We start from the raw sequence: 25,856 nt of genomic DNA, 5'->3' as shown, positions 1-25,856 counted from the left end.
TCATTTAAAAAAAAATATTTTTATTGGTTTTACATTTATTTACAATAACGTTCGCCAGGGTTATCACACAGTGTGGGCAGCACGGTGGCACAGTGGTTAGCACTGTTGCTTCACAGCGCCAGGGACCCGGATTCGATTTCCAGCTCGGGTCACTGTCTGTGCGGAGTCTGCACGTCCTCCCCGTGTCTGAGTAGGTTTCCTCTGGGTGCTCCGGTTTCCTCCCACAAGTCCCGAAAGATGTGCTTGTTAGGTGAATTGGACATTCTGAATTCTCCCTCAGCGTACCGAACAAAAGTACAAAGAACAAAGAAAATTACAGCACAGGAACAGGCCCTTCGGCCCTCCCAGCCTGCGCCGATCCAGATCCTTTATCTAAACCTGTAGCCTATTTTCCAAGCATCTGCTTCCCTCTGTTCCCCATCCGTTCATATAGCTGTCCAGATACATCTTAAATGATGCTATCGTGCCCGCCTCTACCACCTCCGCTGGCAAAGTGTTCCAGGCACCCACCACCCTCTGCGTAAAAAACTTTCCACGCACATCTCCCTTAAACTTTCCCCCTCTCACCTTGAAATCATGACCCCTTGTAATTGACACCCCCACTCTTGGAAAAAGCTTGTTGCTATCCACCTGTCCATACCTCTCATAATTTTGTAGACCTCAATCAGGTCCCCCCTCTTTCGTCTTTCCAACGAAAACAATCCTAATCTACTCAACCTTTCTTCGTAGCTAGCACCCTCCATACCAGGCAACATCCTGGTGAATCTCCTCTGCACCCTCTCTAAAGCATCCACATCCTTCTGGTAATGTGGCGACCAGAACTGCACGCAGTATTCCAAATGTGGCCGAACCAAAGTCCTATACAACTGTAACATGACCTGCCAACTCTTGTACTCAATACCCTGTCCGATGAAGGCAAGCATGCTGTATGCCTTCTTGATCACTCTATCGACCTACGTTGCCACCTTCAGGGTACAATGGACCTGAGCTCCCAGATCTCTCTGTACATCAATTTTCCCCAGGACTCTTCCATTGACCATATAGTCCGCTCTTGAATTAGATCTTCCAAAATGCACCACCTCGCATTTGTCTGGATTGAACTCCATCTGCCATTTCTCTGCCCAACTCTCCAATCTATCTATATTTTGCTGTATTCTCTGACAGTCCTCCTCGCTATCTGCAACTCCACCAATCTTAGAACAGGCGCCGGAATGTGGTGACTAGGGGCTTTTCACAGTGACTTCATTGCAGTGTTAATGTATGCATACTTGGTATGCAAAAGGGAAACAATAAGCGACAAATAAACAGGTATACATCCAAAAGTAATATATGTACAGGTGTGGGCCCCTATTTTTGTGCTCTCTGTGACCTGTTGCCCTGACCCCCCCCCCCCCTCCCTACTGGTTGCTGGTCACAAACAGGTCTTGGAGCAGGCTGGTGAATAGGCTGCATGTGCTGTGGAAGGAAGCCTTCCTCCCATCCCCAAATGGGGAATTTTATTTTTTTTATGATGTGGAGATGCCGGCGTTGGACTGGGGTGAGCACAGTAAGAAGTCTTACAACACCAGGTTAAAGTCCAACAGGTTTGTTTCAAACACGAGCTTTCGGAGCACGGCTCCTTCTTCAGGTGAATCCTGAAGAAGGAGCCGTGCTCCGAAAGCTCGTGTTTGAAACAAACCTGTTGGACTTTAACCTGGTGTTGTAAGACTTCTTACTGTTATTTTTTTTAATTTAAGGAATTCTGCCAAGGCAGACAGCCTGCCTGCGGACTTTGGTGGCGCTGCTGATCTCCAGATGAGCAGGGGTCTTCGGTGGGCGATCAGGGAGGCAAAGGCTAGGGCGTCCGCCCCTAAAGAGCTCTGGCTGTTCCGATACCCCGCAGACCGCCACTAGCGGGCATGGCTCCACCCTCATCCCCACAACTTTGAACATGGCCTCGAAAAAGGTTGTCCAGTACCTGACGAGTCTGGGGCAAGACCAGAACATGTGGTGTGGTTGGCCGGGCTTCCCTGGCACCGTTCACATTTGTCATCCATCTGCAGGAAGAACCTGCTCATTTAAAAAAAAAAAATTTTTTTAGAGTACCCAATTAATTTTTTACAATTAAGGGGCAATTCAGCCTGGCCAATGCACCTACCCTGCACATTCTTTGGGTTGTGGGGGAAAAACCCACGCAAACACGGGGAGAATGTGCAGAATCCACACGGACAGCGACCCAGAGCCGGGATCGAACCTGGGACCTCAGCGCCGTGAGGCAGCGGTGCTAACCATTGCCGCCACCGTGCTGCCCAAAAGAACCCATTCATGCTTGTTCTGGTTAAGTGCGTCCTGTGCACTACCTTTGTTGCGTTAGGCTCAGTCCTGCGCATGAGGAGGTGGAGTTTAATCCAGAGCCCTCCTCCTAGCTCCATGGCTTTCTCTTCCTCCCAGTTCACCCGTGGTCAGAAGTCCGTCCAGTAGGGAGTATCCTGGTAGCCGGGGAAAGTTGCTGTCTCCATGCGGAGGAAGTTCCTTATCTGTATGTACCAGAGTTTGTTCCCTCTCGAGAGCTGGAGCTTGTATGTGAGTCCCCCCTGGGTCCTGCCATCTATATATAGGTCCCCTTCTGTCAGTGCCCCTTCATCCTCTCTCCACCTTTTAAACAAGGCATCTACTGTCACAAAGGTGAATTTAGGGTTCTTGGAGATGTGGGGCCATGTGGACATGGCGATCAGACTGAAGTGGTGTCTGAGTTGGTTCCACATTCTCAACGTGGCCACTACCACTGGGCTTCTTGAGTACCTGGCTGAGGGAAATGTGAGTGGGCCTTGGAAATATGGGAGCTCTCCTTCATATCAGTTGAATATCACAAGGTAGAATGAATCTGCTCATGATGAGCTCCAGTAGGCCAGGTGACCGTTTCTGATTCCTGAACTTTCTTACATCTTGGCAACATTCTTCACAAACCCCTCCTCAGTCTCTTCCCTTTCCTTTATCTCTCTAACGTTCCCCAGTCATACAACCCTGCAAAATATTTTCACTCCTCCGATTCTAGCCTCTTGCTAGATGGCTATCATCCATCACTGCCGGCCGCAGTTTCAGCTGCCCATTGTCCCAGAGCTGGAATTCTCTCTGTAAACTCCTCCACATCTCTCACTCCTGAAAGAATATTCCTTAAAACCTGCTGCCTGACCAAGCCTTTTGGTCTTAATAGTCCCAGATGTAACTCGGAGTCAGATTCTGTTTGATAACCTGCCTTGGGGTGATTTGCTACATTAAAGGGGCAAAATAAATGCCATTTGATGCATAATGTACCTTCAACCAATAAAGCAGACAATCAGCTAACTTTTCCTTTCCTAGAATACTACTTAAATGGAGAGGACTCGACAAGCCAAGACGAAGCTGCACAGCGTAACACAGACGAAATAAGTCCTCCCTCCACACCTCCAAGCATAAAGAAAATGAGGCTGAGGAACATCTGTCCCAAACCAAGGAAAAAGAAGTGGGTGGAAAAAACAGGTACAATTTTCTGGACTAGGACTCATCCGTTTTCTTTTTGTCAGCCCTGAGTTAATGAGGGTGAGGAATGTTAGCATGGTGTCATGGAACATTTCCCAGTTTCGTCACTCAGTTTCAGCATTGGGCACTCCCAACAGGTGTAGCAAGGATGTAGAGTAAAACTCCCTCTAACCTATGTCAGACTCCTATTTATCAACTACAGCTCAGCCTTCAACGCCATCATTCCGACAAAACTCATCTCCAAACTCCGTGGCCTCGGCTCCTCCCTCTGCGACTGGATCCTGAACTTTCTAACCCACAGGCCACAATCAGTAAAGACAGGCAACAACACCTCCTCCACGGTCACCCTCAACACCGGTGCCCCACAAGGCAGTGTCCTCAGCCCCCTACGATACTCCTTATACACCTATGACTGTGTGGCCAAATTCCCCTCCAACTCGATTTTCAAATTTGCTGATGACACCACCGTAGTGGGTCGGATTTCAAACAATGACGAGACAGAGTATAGGAATGAGATAGAGAATCTGGTGAACTCGTGCGACGACAATAATCTCTCCCTCAATGTCAACAAAACGAAGGAGGTTGTCATCGACTTCAGGAAGCGTAGTGGAGAGCATGCCCCTGTCTACATCAATGGGAACAAAGTAGAAAGGGTCGAAAGCTTCAAGTTTTTAGGTGTATAGGTCACCAACAGCCTGTCCTGGTCCCCCCCATGCCGACACTATAGTTAAGAAAGCCCACCAATGACTCTACTTTCTCAGAAGACTAAGGAAATTTGGCATGTCATCTACGCCCCTCACCAACTTCTACAGATGCAGCATAGAAAGCATTCTTTCTGGTTGTATCGCAGCTTGGTATGGAGCCTGCTCTGCCCAAGACCGCAGGAAACTACAAAAGGTTGTGAATGTAGCCCAGTCCATCACGCAAACCAGCCTCCCATCCATTGACTCTATCTATAATTCCCGCTGCCTCAGAAAGGCAGCCAGCATAATTTAAGGACCCCACGGACCCCGGACATACTCTCTTCCACCTTCTTCCGTCAGGAAAAAGATACCAAAGTTTGAGGTCACGTACCAACCGACTCAAGAACAGCTTCTTCCCTACTGCCATCAGACTTTTGAATGGATCTACCTCGTATTAAGTTGATCTTTTCTATACACCTCACTATAACTGTAACATATTCTCCTTCCTTCCCTATGTACGGTATGCATTGTTTGTTCAGCATGCAAGAAACAATACTTTTCACTGTATACTAATACATGTGACAATAATCAATCTAATCAAATCAAATCACTACCTCATCTAGAACACCCAGATAAGGTACAGCACAGTGAACTAGAGTAAAGCTCTCTGCAGAGCTGCATCAAGCACTCCCAGGTCAAGAACAGCACAGGACCAGATACAGAGTAAAGCTCCCTCTACAATGTCCCCATCAAGCAATCCCAGGACAGGGACAGCATGGGGTTAGATACAGAGTAAAGCTCCCTCTACACTGTCCCCATCAAACATTCCCAGGACAGGTACAGCACGGGGTTAGATACAGAGTAAAGCTCCCTCTACACTGTCCCCATCAAACACTCCCAGGTCAGGTACAGCACGGAGTTAGATACAGAGTAAAGCTCCCTCTACACTGTCCCCATCAAACACTCCCAGGTCAGGTACAGCACGGAGTTAGATACAGAGTAAAGCTCCCTCTACACTGTCCCCATCAAACACTCCCAGGACAGGTACAGCACGGGGTTAGATACAGAGTAAAGCTCCCTCTACACTGTCCCCATCAAACAGTCCCAGGACAGGTACAGCATGGAGTTAGATACAGAGTAAAGTTCCCTCTACACTGTCCCCATCAAGCACTCCCAGGACAGGTACAGCACGGGGTTAGATACAGAGTAAAGCTCCCTCTGCACTGTCCCCATAAAACACTCCCAGGACAGGTACAGCACGGGGTTAGATACAGAGTAAAGCTCCCTCTACACTGTCCCCATGAAACACTCCCAGGACAGGTACAGCACGGGGTTAGATACAGAGTAAAGCTCCCTCTACACTGTCCCCATCAAACACTCCCAGGACAGGTACAGCACGGGGTTAGATATAGAGTAAAGCTTCCTCTACACTGTCCCCATCAAACACTCCCAGGACAGGTACACCACGGGGTTAGATATAGAGTAAAGCTTCCTCTACACTGTCCCCAACAAACACTCCCAGGACAAGTATAGCATGGGTAGGATATAGAATAAAGTTCATTCTACACAAGTCCATTTCAAAGATCTCGGTACACAAGCTAGATCCAGAGTAAAGCTCCCCCTGTATTGTATGAAATATTTCCAGCTCAGGTACAGTGTTCCCTTTGCAATGCTGTTGTCTCAGTAGAGTGCTGTCAATACACCAACCTCAATTTTCTTGCAAAGGCCATTCTGTGGCATGTCTTTGTCCATTTTAGCTCTGAATTAGTTGTTTTGTGAAGTTGAGAATGGCCCAAGTCTCTTTCACATGGTAAGCTTGCAGCCAGGAGACAAAGATTACTTACAAAGAGGAGGTTAAATAGATTAGGATTATTTTCATTAGAAAGACAGAGGTTGAGGGGAGACCTCATTGAGGTCTGCAAAATTATGAGAGGTATATACAGGGTGGATAGCAAGAAGCTTTTTCCCCAGAGTGGGAGACTCAATTACTAGGGGTCACGAGTTCAAGGTCTGAGGGGAAAAGTTTAAGGGAGATATGGGTGGAAAGTTCTTTACGCAGAGGGTGGTGGGTGCCTGGAACGCATTGCCGGTGGAGGTGGTAGAGGCGGGCACGATAGCGTCATTTAAGATGTATCTCAACAGATACATGAATGGGCAGGGAGCAGAGGGATACAGATCCTTAGCAAATAGGCGACAGTTTTAGATAGAGGAACTGGATCGACGCAGGCTTGGGGGGCCGAAGGGCCTGTTCCTGTGCTGTAATTTTTCTTTGTTCACCCAAATTCGTTAAATCAGATTTGCTCAAATTCCAGAGCTAGTCCCAGATGTTAAACGAATGGATGCTGTGGTATGAAGAGACAAAAGTCCAGCTCCTTTTCACAAACACCTTTATTTCACTTTAACAGACTCTGCACTAAACTCAAACATCACATCACAAGATCCAGAGTCCACCTGAAGCCCCTTTACATATCAGTGTCAATCATTGAACACTTAACATAAATGAGACAATCATTGAACACTGAACATAAATGAGACAACTAATTGCAATGTCTCTTAACCCATTACTTAACACCAGATTTTCTCCCAGTCGGGAGGCCTTTAAAAATGGCAGGCAGGTCCTATTTCCAGGATTCCTGCCCACATTCTTGTTACTGACAATTTTTTGCCATCTCGGGATCAGGATGTGGATAGCCAGTCTGCATGCAGCTCCTCTGACCTTGCTGTCTCCATTGCAGGGAGGGTGGGAAAATTCAAATCCCCAGCAACTTTGAACTGAGTAGGCCCCTTTTTGTAAGTAAACCTCGTTCAGTGCACCTCATAGGATTCATGAACCACAGGTCCCTGAATCATCAAACATCATTCAACATTCCCATTGAAATATCTATGTATCAACAGAAGCAGACACCATTTTCCAGATGGCCTCGTTATGAATGCTTGGCTGAGCTCCAAGAATGACTAATAGACAGCTAGACAAGCAATGTTTACATTGCTGGAGAGCAACCTATTTTTTTGATTGACATCATTAACACCTTGTTAAGTTTTTTTTCTTTGATGTGATTTGCATGTATAATTACACAAGATTAAGTGGCGTTAAGTAGAGAAAAGGGAGGGAGCTTTACTCTGTATCTAACTTGTGGTGTACCTGGGTCTTTGAGATGGACTTGGCCAGAATAAACATTATTCTGTATCCCACCCATGCCATAGCTGTCCTGGGAGTGTTTGATGGAGACATTGACACTATGGATGGCTGTGATTGGTTGACACTCTTAAGAAGTTGTAAGGTAAGCAGTTTTCTTTTCAAAGTATCTCGTCAAAGCCTCTCTTATGTGGTCAGTTTCAGGATGATTTCAAAGACTTGTCAATGGCTCATTGGTTCTGTACATGTTGGATACTGTGAGAGTTACTGTAGAGGATAAATGGGGAGTATGGAAGGAGCATGAAAGATAAGGGGGCATAGAGGGTGCATGGGAGATATGAAGGGAATGGTGTGGGCAGCCCCAGCTATGAGGGAAATGAGAGTTATGAAGGGAAATGTGTGCATCAGAGCTAATAAAGGACACGGGGAATATTAGGGGACATGGGAGGCACGGAGGGGTTGTGAGGGGACATGGGGGTGGAAGGAGGGTAAGGGTTTGAGGGCCTAATGGCCATGATTACCACTGGGCCAATCTCCCAGTAAATGGAGCTGGGCCTCCTGGCTTTCCTCCAGTGCCACCTCAGGCCTATTTCTGTGGGAGACTCCATCCCATCCCCGCCTATCCGGAAAACAAAATGGTGGGTCAGAGCCTCCTTAATGGAGATGAGAACTTTCCTAACTCCAGTTTCCCAGCTCCTTCACGAAATCTGGCCCCTGGTGTCGAACAGCAACAGCGCCTACCGTAGTGTTTTGGTCACCTTGTCTAGGGAAGGTGATTAGCATTCAGAGGGATGAAACTAAGACATGTCCGACTGAGTTTTAGTGTTTAAAATGTCGCCCGGTGTGGAAACATTCTCTGTAAATCCACAATTCTATGTTTAGAAATTGCCAGCTACTTCAGAATGATGTTCACTGCACACTTTTTGAGGTTTCAATTGACTTGTAAAATGTTGAACGTTTTGGTAATTTTCCAGGACTGTTGAGAGGCTATCAAGGAGAGACCCACTCTTATGCTTGCATGCACTGAACTAGTGAGAGAAATGCGATTGTTTTCAACTTAATTGGCAATGGTGTAAGTTTGCTCACTTTCCACTACAGAACGAAGACATGTGCTGAAATCACGCCGCCGCCTCTACAGCGAGCCAGCGCTTCGAGACAACTTTCCACGAGCAGAAAGCCAGCGCGAAGTTAAGCTGACGTGGCAAGGACCATCTCTGGATACTTCTTCCTCCAGCTCCTGTTCACAGGACAACACCGTCAGACCCCCAGGCCTTACCCTGTTCCTTACCTTGCTGGAGCTGGCAGAATCACGGGACCTTGCAGCATCCGCTCTCAGAAACACGGGTAACTATTTGAAGGAGGTTTTAGCCTCAATAGGTCAATATGTCCAGTGACGTAGAGCCAAATTCTCAACTGAGGTCCAGGTTGGGATCAGCAGAGACCAGGGGTGGGACTCTCCGCCCCGCTGCGCCACATTCCTGCCCCGACCGGCTGGTGGGATTCTCCGTTACGCCGGCCGGTCAATGGGGTTTCCCATGGTGGGGCAGCCCCACGCCGTCGGGAAACTCCCGGGCGCCGGCATAACGGAGAATCACGCCGGCGGAGAATCCCGGTTGGCAGCGTGAATCCCGCCCCTCCGATCCGGGGGGGGGGCGGGCCCACGGTGGCCTGGCCCACCATCGGTGCCCACCGATCGGCGGGCGGGCGTGTGCCGTGGGGGGCACTCTTTTCCTCCGTGCTGGCCTCTGTAAGGCTCCGCCATGGCTGGTACGGAGAAGAAACCCCCTGCAGATGTGCAGGAAACACGCCGGCGGTTCTGCGCATGCACAAACTCGTGCTGGCCCATGGTAGCCCTTCGGTGCGGCGTCAACTCCTCCGGCGCCGGCCTAGTCCCCGGAAGGGAGGAGGATTTCACAACTTCCGGGTGGCCCGATGCTGGAGTGGTTTGTGCCGCTATTGGAGCCGGCGTCGGACCGTCCCGCCAATTGCGGGAGACACCCGACCCAGGTCTGCAATTTGGCGTCACCAGCATGTAGCCAATTATTGGCAAATTAATTGAATTTGGGGGACTATTAAGGCTAATTGGGATTTCTGGTTGGCAGTACAGGCACCCCAGCATAGGCCTGGGACAAGAAGCGAGGATGCTGGAAATACTCAGCAGGTCTGGCAGCATCTGTCGGGAGAGAAAGCAGAGTTAACGTTTCGAGTCCTTTGGCTCTTCATCAGAACTGAAGGCAGAGAGACTGTGTTGGAGATTAAACTGTAGCTGGGAGAGTTTGCAACAAGATGTAGCAACCTTAAGATCAACAGACAGGGACAGCATGGTGGCGCGGTGGTTAGCACTGCTGCCTCGCGGCGTCGAGGACCCGGGATCAATCCCGGCCCTGGGTCACTGACCGTGCGGAGTTTGCACATTCTACCCCGTGTCTGCGTGGGTCTCACCCCACAACCCAAAGATGTGCAGGGTAGGTGGATTGGCCACACTAAATTGCCCCTGAATTGGGAAAAAAAGAAATTGGGTACTCTAAAATGTGTGTGTGTCAGTGTCAAGTTTTTGCATCCACACCTCGGAGTCAGAAAGCTTGATTGAAGGCCGAACTCCCCTCCGACCTGAGCACACATATTAACTTTTAGTACAGTGTGAGGGGGGGCAGGTACTTGCTTTGTCGGAGAAGTCATGTATTTTGGATGGGACGTTAAACCCGGGCTTCGTTGCTGCAGCTGGTTGGGTGAAGTTGTTGCGTATTGATGAGTAATTTGAGTTTCTGTGGCAGGGAACGAGACGAACAACGACCCAAAGGGCTCTTCCGAAAAGGATGAAAGAAAGTTCAGTTGCAGCTATGGGTCCAGCATGTACGACCCACCGGTCAACTCTCTGTGTCTGAGGTAACTGATACAATCCATGAACCGTGTCTTTTATTCTCAGCTGGGGTTCTGATCCACTCAGTACGTTCCAGAAGGCAACCCCTAAACCACCGGGGCTGGATTCTCCGAGGCTCCGCGCCGAACCCACGATCGGCGCAGGGACGGAGAATCCCCGTTGATGCGGAAATCGTAGCCGACGTCGCTCCCGTGATTCTCTGGTCCGCGCGTTCCCACCGGCTCAAACAGCGAGTTCCCCACCGCTATTCAATGACACTTAGTCACTTTTTTAGGCCCTGGGGAGTTTCTCACTGGTTTATGGCCACACTCAGAATTATTTATAGAACGGGGGAGCTGAACTCCGAGATCGGGCCGCTATCTTGAAAGGGTGCCCCAATCTCTAAGTGAGCTTGTTAGGTACCCCACACATCTCACACATGGGCAATTTCACCCCCTCTACAGGAACACTGGGGGTCCTCTTCAGGACTCCCCAAGCCCCCATAAAGTACCTCCTCCCTTCTAGCACCCCCACCCATCAACCCCCTCTCCCAACCTCCCGAAGGCCCCTACTTACATGCTTTACATTCCCCCACTCTTCAAACCCCCCCCCCTCATTTCATGGGCATGGCCCCCTGGCCCTTGGCAGTACCACTCTCGCACTTGGACATCCTTGCACTGGCACCCAGGCAGTGCTCCTGCCATCCGGGCACCTGGGCAGTATCAGAGTGGCAGTGCCATGATGCAAGCTGGGCAGGGCCAAGGTGCCCAAGTTCCAGGGGGGAGGGCCAGGGAGCCACCCTGCACTTAACCCTGACTTACCCTGGGACCTCCCGACTGCCGTTCCGCCTGCTCCACATTTGAGTGGACCATCACTGATCGGCACCCAGCTGCAGCCTCCCCGGGAAGGCCGTTGAATTACTGGAGGCAGGTAGGCCGTAAGTAGCTTTACAACCTACTTCTGCGAGCGTCATTGGATCTCACCCATTTGGGGCAGGGTTCTGACTCCGACATCTCGTGGGACTCCGGGAATCCCGCGAGGCACGGAGGCTATCGGGAGGCTTGCTGCAGGCCTCTCCCAGGATTCTCCGGCCGTGCTTTGTGCTCGCTTGAGCGCAACGAGGCCGGAGACTCGCACCCCGATTTTCCTTACCCCTCCCGGCTCTGTAATCTCCTCCAACCCTGCAACTCGTGAAGACGTCTGCTCTCCTCAAATTCTGGCCTCTTGCGTACCTTCAATTTTCACTTCTCCACCATTGGCGGCCATCCCTTCAGTTGTGTAGGCCCTTAGATGTGAAATTCCCTCCCTAAACCTCACTGTCTCTACTTCCTTAACCTTCCTTAAAAGGCACCCCTTAAAATCCATCTCTTTGACCAAGCTTTTGTTCAGCCTTCCTTATAGCTCCTTGTGTGGTTCGGTGTCAAACTCTGTTTGATAACACTTCCACAAAAACTCCCTGGAATGTTTTACCACAGCAAAGGAGCTTTAGGACTTGATTCAACCAACTGGGAACAAAGTCTGTTAGTGAATGCATTTAGCCGCGTGTTTCCCGGTACTCGCAGTGCTGAGAAACACATGGCTATTCAACGCGACTTGTGTTGTGTAAGGAGCCTGAATGGGGAATGGGTGGCCGAGGCTGCACACAGCCCCCCCCCCCCCCCCCCCTCAGCCCCAGCCGAACACACTGCGGGAGGGTTCCTTCCCCGCATCTCCCCAACACCCACGCAGGGCACCCCCTGCCTGATAACGGGTGCAAATAATGCCAGCTTGTCACCTTGGCAGTGCCAACCTGGCTCCTAGCAGTGCCCATGCCAGCTGGCAGCACCACCTGGCAGTGCCAGGCTGGCACCCAGATTCACTGCCAAGGTGCCTAGGTGGCACCAGCAGTGCCAGGGCACCACCCTCCCCAAAGGGCATGCAGCTGGGGGCCTCCGATCCCCTTGGGAGACCCCTACGAGTACCATTCCATCTGGTCACCGTTTATGGGGGCCAGTGCTGAACGGCGCTCACCTGAGGTTTCCAAGATGAAGAGGATGAATCCCAAAGCCTCAGGTGGCTCGGGAATCTGTCCATCAGAGTGAGACTTACTGTCTGGCTGTAATAGGCGGATTTGCCAAAAGGTGACCCCACCCACATTGGGCGGGATTTACATTGCACCTATCGCGAGATCGCATTGGATCTCCCGAGGCGTGAGCATTTGTTCCTGTAATGATTGTCCACGTGCTGTACTCCGATGGGAGCATTGGGACATTTCATCCAGTTCCAATCCTCTTATCCCCTGGCCCTGTACAAACCCAATTGTGAAGTTCTGATGTTGCCGCTGCTGAGTTCAGCTAATTCAGCCTCGCTAGGGCTTCCAAGCTGCGTCCGGCTGCTCTGTATTGGTCAGTCCCTCGCGGGCCATTGCGTTTAGTCGTGGAACCTTCACTCCAGCCAACAACCGTGACATGAGGGAAGCAAGGAGCTTCCCTCCAGGGCTCTTAATAACCTAGCGACGTGTGGGTAAAGAAGGCAGATAAAACAAGGGCAAAGTTAAAAATTGTTAGTTATTGCACCTTCTTGCACATTCACAGTATGAAGGATCAGAAGCTGGTTCACTACCTCTCATCTCATGACGAGGATGACGATATCGATCGGAGTCCCTGGCTTCCACAGGAGTCACCTCAAGGTGTGTCATTTTCTTTCTATGCTATTTCTCTACCTTCTTAAAAAAAAAACAGTGGGACGTTAATGGTGTGAGCAGGCTAGAATAGGTCAGAGAACTGATCTTGTGGTGCTTTGGAATAATGAATAATTCAAACAGTTGTTAGTTTGGAGAAGGGAGTAACTAGATTACCAATGGTATCTGAGTATTGATTCTGGCGTCATCCTGTATTCAACTGTGTTAGCTCAGCACGGAAACTGAGCGAGGCGAACATCATTCTCATAATCACCTGTGCTCCCCTCCCACAACACCCCCTAGCATTCTATTAGCGATCAGACACCTAGGAGCGGGTCACCTGCTGAATTTCTGATTGAGAAATCAGTGCAGTCTGCATGCGTTCGTATGTTGCCAGCCAAAACTGCCCCCACCCTAGCTACCAAAGTGCAATAGTGAATCTTCTGCTGTATTCGCTACTGAAGCAGGTGGCGTATGAGGTTTAATCCCAGCGGATGCAAAGTGTTGTACATCGGGTGAAGTAATGTGCGAGCGACATGCATGCACAATGAATGGAGTAGAATTAGAAAATGGTGACTCAGAAAGGGACCTGTGGGACACCACAGCATGGCATTTGTTCCATCTCTGCGAAGCACGTTGGGGCATTAATGACACTGCATAGTTCCACCTCATCTCTGGCAAATTCGGGGCAATCCGATGACGCAGTTAAAGAAGCTAGGCTATAAATCCAGAGCAGTGACGAGCACAACCTGGTGATCATGCTCTTAGGCCATCCATTGAAATCAATAGGCCACACGTGGAGCACTGTGTGTGTTACTGACCATAGTTAAAGGAAAGGGGTACATCCCCTATCTTCCAGACGGTGCAGGGAACGTTGATTACAACCCGCGAGGAAGGGTTACAAAAGGTCAATCCTTTTGGCCCTAGAGTAAAGATGCTGGAGGGAAGGCCTTGTTAAATATTTAACCTAGGCGTCTTAGGTTCGGTAAACCCTACTTCTGGAGACTATGTTCCGTGTGGGTTTTCTGTCCACTTCTCCCCAGAGGCCGCACTGCTTTGTTTTCGAAGAGGTGGTAAAACTAGAGGGCCCGCTTGCTTGCTTGCCGCCGCCGCCGCCCCCCCCCCCCCCCCCCCCCCCCCCCCCGGAGTGCTGTCTTATTAAGAGCAGGAAGTTAGCCTGACCACCACTTCCCCTTGAACCAACATCAACAATAAAATCTAAAAAGATTATCATCTCACTTGCTGTTGGTGGTGTCTAGCTGTGCGCAGATTAAATGCCATTTTTGCCAACGTAACAATAAGTACACGATGCGATGTAATATAATACATTCGAGCCTGGTGCTCCTTTATGAACAAAATAATTGTCCCCTTGAAAACTACAAACCGGTGTCCCTACTATTTGAAGGAAGGTTCCTTCCCTCAAGTGAGCTAAAATGGCAGGTTGCTTTCCTCGCATGTTGTTACTCTTATTTCCATTATTGCATGGGGAACCAGTAAAGGTCCCCCATCACTGGCTTGTTAAATAATGACCAAGGAATCGGGGAAAATCCCCCCTACTCTCCTTCAAAATAGTGCCACGGAATCTTTTACACCTACCTGAGGGGCAGAAAGGTTTAATGTCTCATCCAAAAGCTGCCACACGCGACAGTGAAGCCCTCCCTCAGTACTGCACTGGTAATGTCAGCCTAAAATTTGGGCCCAAGTGTCCGTCTCGGCTGGTAGAATGTTGCCCACTGACCCACAGCTGGCATAAGGCTCAAAGGGTGGGAAAAAATTCAGACGTAAATCAAAGTTGAATACCGCAAAAGATACTTGGAGTAAAATCTTTCTCTGCAGTGTTAGCAATGGAATTGTGGCTGGGTCCAGTAAGGTGGAAAATCCGCTGGGAAATACACAGCAGATCAGTCAGCTGCGTGAAGGAAGGACAGCTCACAATATTTCAGGTTGAACACTCATTGGCGGGCGGCACGGCAGCACAGTGCTGTCTCACAGCGCCAGGGACTTGGGTTCGATTCCAACCTCGGGCGACTGTCTGTGTGGAGTTTGCAAGTTCTCCCCGTGTCTGCGTGGGTTTCCTCCGGGTGCTCCGGTTTCCTCCCACAGTCCAAAGATGTGCAGGTTAGGGTAGATTGGCCATGATAAAATTGCCCTTTAGTGTCCAACGGTTAGGTAGGGCTACTGGGGTAGGGTGGGGATTGGGCCTAGGTCTGGTGCTCTTTCTGAGGGCCGATGCAGACTCGACGGGCCGAATGGCCTCCTTCTGCACTGTAGGGATTCTATGATTCTGTGATAATTTATTTTAAACGCGTTTGACTGGCGCTGAAATTGCGCAACAGCTTGTTAATATCATGTCGGGTAATTTCATCCAAATCGGGATTTGTTACCAGTCTCTAATCTACACAATCCTTTCCCAAGGAGGAGCAGAGATTCATTCTCCCATCAGTGGTTCTCTAGCTACATCGGGGCTACAGGCAACACTGGGTTTGAGTCCTTCTCTCTTCTCATCTCCAGGGCGCCACGTTCAACTTCTGCAAGACAAGAAGGAAAACCTAGCTCAAGGTAACAGGGTTGGGTTAGTACTGTTCAGACCCTTCAAGACATTGCCAACAGAATCCACTTTCCCAACACGAGCTCACCTCAGTTCATGCCTTGATTCTCAGCAGAAACAGCGCTGCCACAAAAAGTAAATATTCTTCTCTTGCGTTTAAAAATAAACTGGGGTATCTTTTCATTCTTTTCAAACACTTTCAAACTAAATTGGCTATGGCTCAGGGCAGTAGTTCAGTGAGATGTGGAAATGCAACTCAAGATTTGGTATTCTTGTGAGCCTGACCTGATGAGTGCAAGACGAAAAGCTTCGACGGACTGTCTCTTTTTTCCAGCAGTAGTCAAGTCCCGTACTAAAGCAACTAAATCCTAGTATCTGATCAGCTGTTCCGGTGGCACTGTGGTTAGCACTGCTGCCTCACAGCTCCAGGGACCCAGATTCAATTCCGGCCTTGGGTGACTGTCCGTGCGGAGTCTGCACCTTCTCCCCATATCTGCGTGAGTTTCCTCCGGGTGCTCCGGTTTCCTCCCACTGTCGAAATATGTGCAGGTTAGGTGGATTGGCCGTGCTGAATTGCCCCTTAGTGCGCAAAAGGTTCGGTGTTGTTGCTGGGTTAGGGGGACAGGGTGGAGGCGTGGGCTTAGGTAGGATGCTCTTGGGCAGCATGGTGGCGCAGCGGTTAGCACTGCTGTCTCACGGCGCCGAGGTCCCAGGTTCGATCCCGGCTCTGGGTCACTGTCCGTGTGGAGTTTGCACATTCTCCCCGTGTTTGCATGGATTTCGCCTCCACAACGCAAAGATGTGCAGGGTAGGTGGGTTGGCCACGCTAAATTGCCCCTCAATTAGAAAAATGAATTGGGTACTCTAAATTTATTTTTAAAAATGTAGGGTGCTCTTTCTCAGGGCTGATGCAGACTCGATGGGCCGAATGGCCTCCTTCTGCACTGTAGATTCTATGAATTGAAATTTAGTTTCTCTACACTCTGTCTTTTGGGCCCTCTAAGGACGCTTTGACATTTGGTTTGGTTTAGCTAGCAGAGAGTGACGCCCACGCACCAGCTTCCACCCCGACATTGCCAGACACAACTTCTTCACCCTAAAATGCAGAAGCATCACAATCAGCAGCTTCCCTGATGTAAGTTACCAGCGAGTTCTCAGTGCACTGGGGGTTTTATCGTTCGAATGTGCTATTCTCGCACAATGTAGAACTGAGACCTGAAACTAACACTGGTTTGGTTAAAAGGATGTGATGAGTGCTGACACTGGAGCCTGTTCCCATTGCACTATGAGTTTATCACCATACCTATGATCACTCCAGCTGGCTTAGGTAGCAAACGCACAAGGGGACAACCTAAAGCCATGGAGGCCAAGGAATTCCCATGTTCAGTCCACAATCTGTGCCGAGTTATTCGATGGAAGGTGTCGGCTGGCAGTTTTGAGATCGTAACAATTGGTTTCGGCTCCTTGCAGAGAGAGAGAAGTGACAAAAAGAATTAGCCAGAGGCCTCACAGCAGTTACCTCTCCTGCAAGGTGCTGTGTAAGAACAGGACTTCTGCTGAGATTTTGTAATATAGCCTTCTGAACTTGGATTTCCCCCCATGTTACCATTTGAAATGAAATGAAATGAAAATCGCTTATTGTCACGAGTAGGCTTCAAATGAAGTTACTGTGAAAAGCCCCTAGTCGCCACATTCCGGCGCCTGTCCGGGGAGGCTGTTACGGGAATCGAACCGTGCTGCTGGCCTGCTTGGTCTGCTTTCAAAGCCAGCAATTTAGCGTTGTGCTAAACAGCCCCTGATTCCAGCTGGTGTTGGAGTGGGTAGGGAAAAGATATCAACTGTGGGGTTTTTTACACAAACTCATCACAATAACGGATGTAGTCGTTTCAAAATGACCTTCCCCATGTGAACAGGAAGGAGCAGGAGGAGGCCATCCAGCCCCTCGAGACTGCTCCACCATTTAATACAATCATGGCTGATCTTATAGTCACCTCAAATCTGCATCCCCCACCCATCCTCTCCCAATAACTTTTAACTCTTGTTTACCAAGAAACTTCCCACCTCTGACTTTAAAAATATTCGTAGACTCTGCTCCCATCACCTTTTCAAGAATCGTAGAATTTACAGTGCAGAAGGAGGCCATTCGACCCATCGAGTCTGCACCGGCCCTTGGAAAGAGCACCCGACCTAAGCCCACAGCGCCATCCTATCCCTGTAACGCAGTAACCCCACCTAACCGATTCGGACACTGAGGGCCAATTTAGCGTGGCCAATCCACCTAACCCGCACATCTTTGGACTTGTGGGAGGAAACCGGAGCACCCGGAGGAAACCCACGCAGACACGGGGAGAACGTGCAGACTCCGCACAGACAGTGACCCCAAGCCGGGAATCGAACCTGGGACCCTGGGGCTGTGAAGCAATTGTGCTAACCATTGTGCTACCGCGCTGCCCCTGGAAGACAGTTCCAGAGACCCACGCCCCTCTGAGTGGAATAAACTTCACCTCACTCCATTTTAAATGAGCCACTCCTTATTGTTAACCAGTTAGCCCATTAGTTCTAGATTCTCCCACAAGAGGAAACGTCCTCCCCACATCTCCCTGTCAGTAAATACCCCTCAGAATCTTATGTGTTTCACTCAAGCCGCCTTTCACTCTTCTAAACTCCAGCAGATACAAACCCAGCCTGTCCAACCTTTCCTCATAAGGCAACCCAGCCATTCCACTCAAGAGGTGGGCACCTTCTCGGGGCAACAAGAGCGAAGCAGTAAAAGTCAGCCTTGGGGTTAGCAACACGCACGGCCTTCTTGAAGGAACTGTTGCACTTATTCTGGCGCTATATCTCCCACAGCGCTGTCAGGCATGGTATTGCTGCTGCCTCACGGCGCCGAGGACCCGGGTTCGATCCCGGCCTTGGCCCACTGTCCGTGTGGAGTTTGCACATTCTCCCCGTGTCTGCGTGGGTCTCGCCCCCACGTCCCAAAGATGTGCAGGGTAGGTGGGATTGGCCACGCTAAATTGCCCCAACGAAAAGCTTGATAATTTGTCGAATACTCCAGCTACCCGGGAAGCATCCGGCTGTGCTTCAGTGCTGCGGGCCCTTGACGTCGGCAGTCTTGATTTCCTCCCTCACAGGTTGCCTTCTCAGTAGGCATCAGCTGTAGCTCAGTTGGTCATGCTCTCACCTCTGAGTCAGCAAGAGTCACTGCAGCTTCAAGTCCCTGTGTCTCGCATGCAATCTCGGCTGAGTGAGTGCGTATGCTGAGTGCCGCCTCAACCGGAGGCGTCTGTCTTTTTTATTTCTGTCCATCAGTCATTGAATTACACATTTTAGACTGAAAAGCCGACCTGCGATTTCCTGTCACAACCTTGTAACTTTGCTCCTTACAGCCTTGTTCGGTGCTGTGTGCCTTAGCCCAGAACTCCCAGCAACCAGACCCGGAGACTTGAAGCTGTCTAACCCAAGTCAAAACCAGCACTACCCCAACGGCTACCGGAATCTCACTTCAAAGGTACTAACTCCATGGAGCTTATAGAATATAGACACTGAATCTTGCATTGTCCCCTCTCAACTCTAGCCGTTACCTTTCCTATTCTAAAGGCAGTTACGCTTTGTTAGCACTCTCACCCCTTAGTCAGAAGGTCATGGGTTCAATTGCCCCTCGGGGGATTGAGTACGTACTCAAGGCTGACACTAACAGTATAGTTCTGAAGGAATACTGCACCACCTGGGGTGCCGTCTTTCGGAGGAGACCTTAATCTGCCCTCTCGGGTGGACATAAAAGATCCCACAGCGCTGTTTTGAAGACGGGCAGGGGAGTTCTACCAGGTGTTCTGGTCAACACTTATCCCTCAATCAACATCATTAAAAATTGATCGCCCAGCCATTGCACTGCTGCTACTGAGATCTTGCTGTGCGTAAATTGGTTGCTGTGCTTCCTGGATGGTGATTATGGGTCAGTCCATTGGGACTGAGCTTTGTTGTACTGTCCCATGCATCACCCTAGCTGGAGTTGACTCACGTAGCAGAGAGTGGAGGCCAATCCCCGCAACTATCCTCGGTCCATCTCTTTCAGCTCTCCACTGCCTAAGCTCAGTGCATCGCTCCAGAACTTGGAGATTTTAGGCTTGGGTAAGAATCTGGGTTTGTTGTGTGGGTACCTCTAGTTTAGTACCGAGCCAGGCAGACCAGGGGGGGCTCGGGGTTGACCTTCAATGTGCGGGGTCACCCAAAAAGAATGTTTGAAGTAGTCTCTGCCTCTTGAGCAGAAGGGAACAGAAACCAGGCAAGGTTCCCACTCCCTGTTACACTTGCAAGAAAGTGGCTGTTGGGTGAAGACGGCATGGGACTTGGCCATGATGCCACTCATGGTCACAAAAACCTACCGACAAACACCGTGAAGGATGGACATTTGGATGACACGGGGAAAATGGGTGGCCTACTGGGGAGCAGTGTTCCCACTGGGGAGCAGTATTCCCACTGGGGTTCAGTATTCCTACTGGGGAGCAGTATTCCCACTGGGGAGCAGTATTCCTACTGGGGAGCAGTATTCCCACTGGGGAGCAGTATTCCCACTGGGGAGCAGTATTCCTACTGGGGAGCAGTATTCCTACTGGGGAGCAGTATTCCCACTGGGGAGCAGTATTCCTACTGGGGAGCAGTATTCCCACTGGGAAGCAGTGTTCCCACTGGGGAGCAGTATTCCCACTGGGGTGCAGTATTCCTCCTGGGGTGCAGTATTCCCACGGGGGTGCAGTATTCCTCCTGGGGTGCAGTATTCCTACTGGGGAGCAGTATTCCCACTGGGGTGCAGTATTCCTACTGGGGAGCAGTGTTCCAACTGGGGAGTAGTATTCCGACTGGGGAGCAGTATTCCTCCTGGGGAGCAGTATTCCCACTGGAGAGGAGTATTCTTACTGGGGTGCAGTATTCCCACTGGGGTGCAGTATTCCGACTGGGGAGCAGTATTCTTACTGGGGTGCAGTATTCCCACTAGGGAGCAGTATTCCGACTGGGGAGCAGTATTCCGACTGGGGAGCAGTATTCCGACTCGGGAGCAGTGTTCCCACTGGGGAGCAGTATTCCGTCTGGGGAGCAGTATTCCTACTGGGGAGCAGTATTCTGACTGGGGAGCAGTATTCTGACTGGGGAGCAGTATTCCCACTGGGGAGCAGTATTCCCACGGGGGTGCAGATTTCCCACTGGGGAGCAGTATTCCTCCTGGGGTGCAGTATTCCTCCTGGGGTGCAGCATTCCCACTGGGGTGCAGATCCCACTGGGAAGAAGTGTTCCACATGTGGAGCAGTATCCCCACTCGGGTGCAGTATCCCCACTGGGGTGCAGTATTCCTACTGGGGAGCAGTATTCCTACTGGGGAGCAGTATTCCTACTGGGGAGCAGTATTCCCACTGGGGTGCAGTATTCCTACTGGGAAGCAGTATTCCCACTGGGAAGCAGTATTCCCACTGGGAAGCAGTATTCCTACTGGGGAGCAGTATTCCTACTGGGGAGCAGTATTCCTACTGGGGAGCAGTATTCCCACTGGGGTGCAGTATTCCTACTGGGAAGCAGTATTCCCACTGGGAAGCAGTATTCCCACTGGGAAGCAGTATTCCTACTGGGGAGCAGTATTCCCACTGGGGTGCAGTATTCCCACTGGGAAGCAGTATTCCTCCTGGGGAGCAGTATTCCGACTGGGGAGCAGTATTCCCACTGGGGTGCAGTATTCCCACTGGGGTGCAGTATTCCCACTGGGGTGCAGTATTCCGACTGGGGAGCAGTATTCATACTGGGGTGCAGTATTCCCACTGGAGAGCAGTATTCCTCCTGGGGTGCAGTATTCCCACTGGGGTGCAGTATTCCTACTGGGAAGCAGTATTCCCACTGGGGAGCAGTATTCCCACTGGGGTGCAGTATTCCCACTGGGGTGCAGTATTCCGACTGGGGTGCAGTATTCCTACTGGGGAGCAGTATTCCCACTGGAGAGCAGTATTCCCACTGGGGAGCAGTATTCCTACTGGGGTGCAATATTCCGACTGGGGTGCAGTATTCCGACTGGGGGGCAGTATTCCGACTGGGGAGCAGTATTCCGACTGGGGAGCAGTATTCCTCCTGGTGTGCAGTATTCCCACTGGGGTTCACTATTCCCACTGGGGTTCAGTATTCTTCCTGGAGTGCAGTATTCCATCTGGGGAGCAGTATTCCCACTGGGAAGCAGTATTCCTCCTGGGGTGCAGTATTCCTCCTGGGGAGCAGTATTCCGACTGGGGTGCAGTATTCCCACTGGGGAGCAGTATTCCTCCTGGGGAGCAGTATTCCTCCTGGGGTGCAGTATTCCCACTGGGGGGCAGTATTCCCACTGGGGGGCAGTATTCCTACTGGGGAGCAGTATTCCCACTGGGAAGCAGTATTCCTACTGGGGAGCAGTATTCCCACTGGGTGCAGTATTCCCACTGGTGTGCAGTATTCCGACTGGGGAGCAGTGTTCCCACTGGGGTGCAGTATTCCTACTGGGGTGCAGTATTCCCACTGGGGAGCAGTATTCCTCCTGGGATGCAGTATTCCTACTGGGGTGCAGTATTCCCACTGGGGAGCAGTATTCCTCCTGGGATGTAGTATTCCTACTGGGGTGCAGTATTCCTACTGGGGTGCAGTATTCCTACTGGGGAGCAGTATCCCCACTGGGGAGCAGTATTCCGACTGGGGTGCAGTATTCCTACTGGGGAGCAGTATTCTGACTGGGGTGCAGTATTCCCACTGGGGGGCAGTATTCCGACTGGGGTGCAGTATTCCTACTGGGGAGCAGTATTCTGACTGGGGTGCAGTATTCCCACTGGGGGGCAGTATTCTGACTGGGGTGCAGTATCCCGACTGGGGAGCAGTATTCCTACTGGGATGCAGTATTCCCACTGGGGAGCAGTATTCCTACTGGGATGCAGTATTCCCACTGGGGAGCAGTATTCCTACTGGGGTGCAGTATTCCTACTGGGGAGCAGTATCCCCACTGGGGAGCAGTATTCCGACTGGGGTGCAGTATTCTTACTGGGGTGCAGTATTCCCACTGGGGAGCAGTATTCCTTCAGAACTATACTGTCAGTGTCAGCCTTGAGTAGATACTCAATCCCTGGAGTGGCAATTGAACCCATGACCTTCTGACTAAGCAGCCGGGATCAATGTCTTCAGGGAAACCGGGGAGGGGAAGACCTGCAAGGTGAGGGGGGGGGGGGGGGGGTGAGGGGGGGGGGGGTGAGGGGGGGGGGGGGGGGGGGGGGGGGTGGGCTGCATTGAGGAGCTGGCGCTGTAGATGATAGATATCTCCTTGCTTTACTTTACCCAGGGCGATCCAGATCAAATTGTGCCAGCAACTCCACCGGTGACCTCCGACTCGTTCCAGTCCACCTTCATTTTTGACCACTGCTACCTCCCATGCAGTGAGACAAGTAGGACAGACTCCAGTCAAGCCGACAGTACATCTTCAGGGGACAATTCCTGCCAGATTTGCCCAAGCTTAGAGAAGTGGGACAGACATCTTCTGCAGGAGGTGACTTACTCCATCATAACCATCCCTCCTTCCTACACACATTTTTGTTTATTTTTATTACTCATTCAGGGGAATTTAAGCTGCAGCGCGCTATCATGCCCCCCAGGTCAGCTGAGATGGATCTTCTTCAGCACTGCCCCAACAATGTGCCTGAGCCAACTTCAGACTGTAACCATACAGTTCTTGCCTCTTGAGTCAGAAGGTTTGTGGGCTCAAGTCTCACTCCAGTGACTTGAGCACAGAGTGACACTCGGGTGGGGTTGCACAGTCAGAAATGGCAGCTCTCAGCTGCGATGCTGAACCAAAGGTTAAGCCTGGCCCCTTGGAAGCATAGGAAGGAGCCCGTGGTCACTATTTCAAAGGGGAGTCCTGCAATCAACATCGCTCGAACATATTAGCTGATTGTTATCTCACCGCTGTTTGTTGGAACCTGCGAGGCGTAAATTGGCTGCTGCGTTTCCAACGTTGCCAGAGACATCACACTTCAAAAGTGCTTCAGTATGCAGAGCTTAGGGACCTCACCACGAAAAGTCACTTTAGAGACGCAAGTCTCATAGAATCATAGAATTTACAGTGCAGTACGAGGCCATTCGGCCCATCGAGTCTGCACCGGCTCCTGGAAAGAGCACCCCATCCAAACCCACACCTCCACCCCATCCCTGCAACCCAGCAACCCCACCCAACACTAAGGGCAATTTTGGACACTAAGGGGCTAATTTAGCACGGCCAACCCACCTAACCTGCACATCTTTGGACTGCGGGAGGAAACCGGAGCACCCGGAGGAAACCCACGCACACACGGGGAGAACGTGCAGACTCCGCACAGACATGGACCCAAGCCGGGAATCAAACCTGGGACCCTGGAGCTGTGAAGCAACTGTGCTAACCACTATGCTACCGTGCTGCCCAGTCAGCTCAATGACCTTGCTTTGTGCTGAGAATGAGAACCTTGATGCTCAACCATTCTCAATTTGCCAGGGAGGCACTTATGATTCACCGTGCCTTGAATCGTGCTATGCAATGTGATTCCCCTGGGCACGGAGATGTTCACGGAACTAGGAATCTTACGCCTTTTAACGGTTTCCTTGCAATGTCTTGCGGTGACTGAATTGAGACCAGTCATTGGTCTGGCAGGATTTGAACCTAGACCGCTGAGGCAAAAGGCCAACATCTTGGTCTTCCTGTGCTGCCTAACCAGTCACGCCTTTACTCACCAAGTTATGACTGTTGTTTCACAGACCAAGGTTCAAATCCAACCTCAGCTAATCGCACAAAAGCTCTTCCTATCTGCTGAGATTGCGACGTGACACCAGCTTCAAACCACACTTGGTCCAATTGAATTGTTAATCACACACGCACACAGAAGCGGTGGGTTGGACAGTGACTCATACAGGTTACTGCTCCTCCGAGACACAACGGGAATAGTACCCAGTCCCAGTTCCGTGAACGCAAAGCACAGCACGATTCAAGGCACGGTGAATCAAAAGTGCCTCCCTGGCAAATTGAGAATGGTTGAGCATCAAGGTTCTCGTAAAATCATTGGGGCTTCCAGCACAGAGCAAGGTCGTTGAGCTGACTGGGCAGCACGGTCGCACATTGGTTAGCACAGTTGCTTCACAGCTCCGGGGTCCCAGGTTCGATTCCCGTCTTGGGTGGCTGTCTCTGCGGAGTCTGCACGTTCTCCCCGTGTCTGCGTGGGTTTCCTCCGGGTGCTCCGGTTTCCTCCCACAGTCCAAAGATGTGCAGGTTAGGTGGATTGCTAAATTCCCTTCCTGTCCAAAAACGGTTGGGAGGGGTTACTGGATTACGGGGATAGGGTGATGGTGTGGGCTTGGGTAGTGTGCTCTTTCCGAGGGCCGGTGCAGACTCGATGGACCGAAAGGCCTCCTTCAGCACTGTAAATTCTATGACTCTGATTGTGGCTGCGCCAGGTCAGAGGTATCTCCTTCCTTCCCATTATACATTTACTCAGCGAATGCAAAGTCCCTAAGCCAAGCGGTTTCTTCCAGTCCTGTTACGGCGGGCGCAGGTAGCTGCCTACTGAGGTTGTGGATTGGACATTGGACTGGGGCATAGTTTGCTCTTCCCCCCCGCAGGCACATAGGGGGCTGACACATGCCCCGCCTGTGGAGGTTGGCCAGGCAGAGGCTGTGGCCGGCCCTGAAGCTGTTGAGGAGCGAACCACTCTATTCTCGGAAGGTTAAAACCAGGCAGCTGTTGGGTTGGGTTGAGAGACCAGGTACTTGTTTTTTTTACATGTCCAATGATACCCATTCATTTTTCCGGGTGGAATTTGCATTGAAGTCCTGCTTTGGGGGGTTGGTTTCCAGATCGGCCATTCCTTCCCATTCCATCGCTCTTTCCCTATCTCCTTCAACCACTTCTGTCCACCTGTCCACAATGTCATGATTGACTCGGCTTGAGCCGCACGGTGGCCCAGTGGTTAGCCCTGCTGTCTCACGGCGCTGAGGTTCCGGGTTCGAATCCCCGCCCTGGGTCACTGTCCGTGTGGAGTTTGCACATTCTCCCCGTGTCTGCGTGGGTCCCACCCCCACAACCCAAAGATGTGCAGGGTAGGCGGATTGGCCACGCTAAATTGCCCCTTAATTGGAAAAAATGAATTGGGCACCCTAAACTTATTTTTTTAAAAGTTAGGAGCCAAGAGAAGGCCATTCAGCCCTTAATTCATGGCTGTTGGTAGTTTCAACCCCCACTCAGGTGTCTGGCCCCCCCCATAATCCTTGACTTCTTTGTCTAGCAACAACCCCCACTGCTTTCTGGGGAAGAGAATGCCACAGACTAACGACCCTCTATGGGAAAATAATTCCCGCTCAGCTCCATCTTAATCGATAGACCTGATGTTCTGTCCCTCAGTTCTGGTCTCTGCCACAAGTGGAAACCCCCTCCTCTTCAAATCCTATCAAATCCCCTT

At 50.8% G+C, this 25,856-nt stretch overlaps 1 protein-coding gene across 7 annotated transcripts in view; it reads left to right on the top strand.

Annotated features, from left to right (window-relative positions):
- The window catches only part of LOC119957808 (meiosis initiator protein-like), a 55,329-nt gene that overhangs the window by 20,953 nt on the left and 8,520 nt on the right, over positions 1-25,856 (top strand). For 4 of the 7 annotated variants that reach the window (XM_038785926.1, XM_038785923.1, XM_038785925.1 and 1 more), the window contains exons 6-12: positions 3,340-3,498; positions 8,416-8,661; positions 10,092-10,203; positions 12,751-12,845; positions 15,252-15,395; positions 18,774-18,895; positions 22,721-22,924. In XM_038785926.1, coding sequence (XP_038641854.1) covers positions 3,340-3,498; positions 8,416-8,661; positions 10,092-10,203; positions 12,751-12,845; positions 15,252-15,395; positions 18,774-18,895; positions 22,721-22,924 — 1,082 coding nt within the window. The remainder of the gene's footprint in view (positions 1-3,339; positions 3,499-8,415; positions 8,662-10,091; positions 10,204-12,750; positions 12,846-15,251; positions 15,396-18,773; positions 18,896-22,720; positions 22,925-25,856) is intronic. The other 3 variants (XM_038785927.1, XM_038785928.1, XM_038785929.1) reach the window with 3 other exon arrangements.

Source organism: Scyliorhinus canicula, chromosome 27 (genome assembly GCF_902713615.1).
Source record: "Scyliorhinus canicula chromosome 27, sScyCan1.1, whole genome shotgun sequence".
NCBI lineage: Eukaryota > Metazoa > Chordata > Chondrichthyes > Carcharhiniformes > Scyliorhinidae > Scyliorhinus > Scyliorhinus canicula.
Note: the sequence above shows the minus strand (reverse complement) of the source record. Positions and strands in the feature narration are given on the sequence as shown.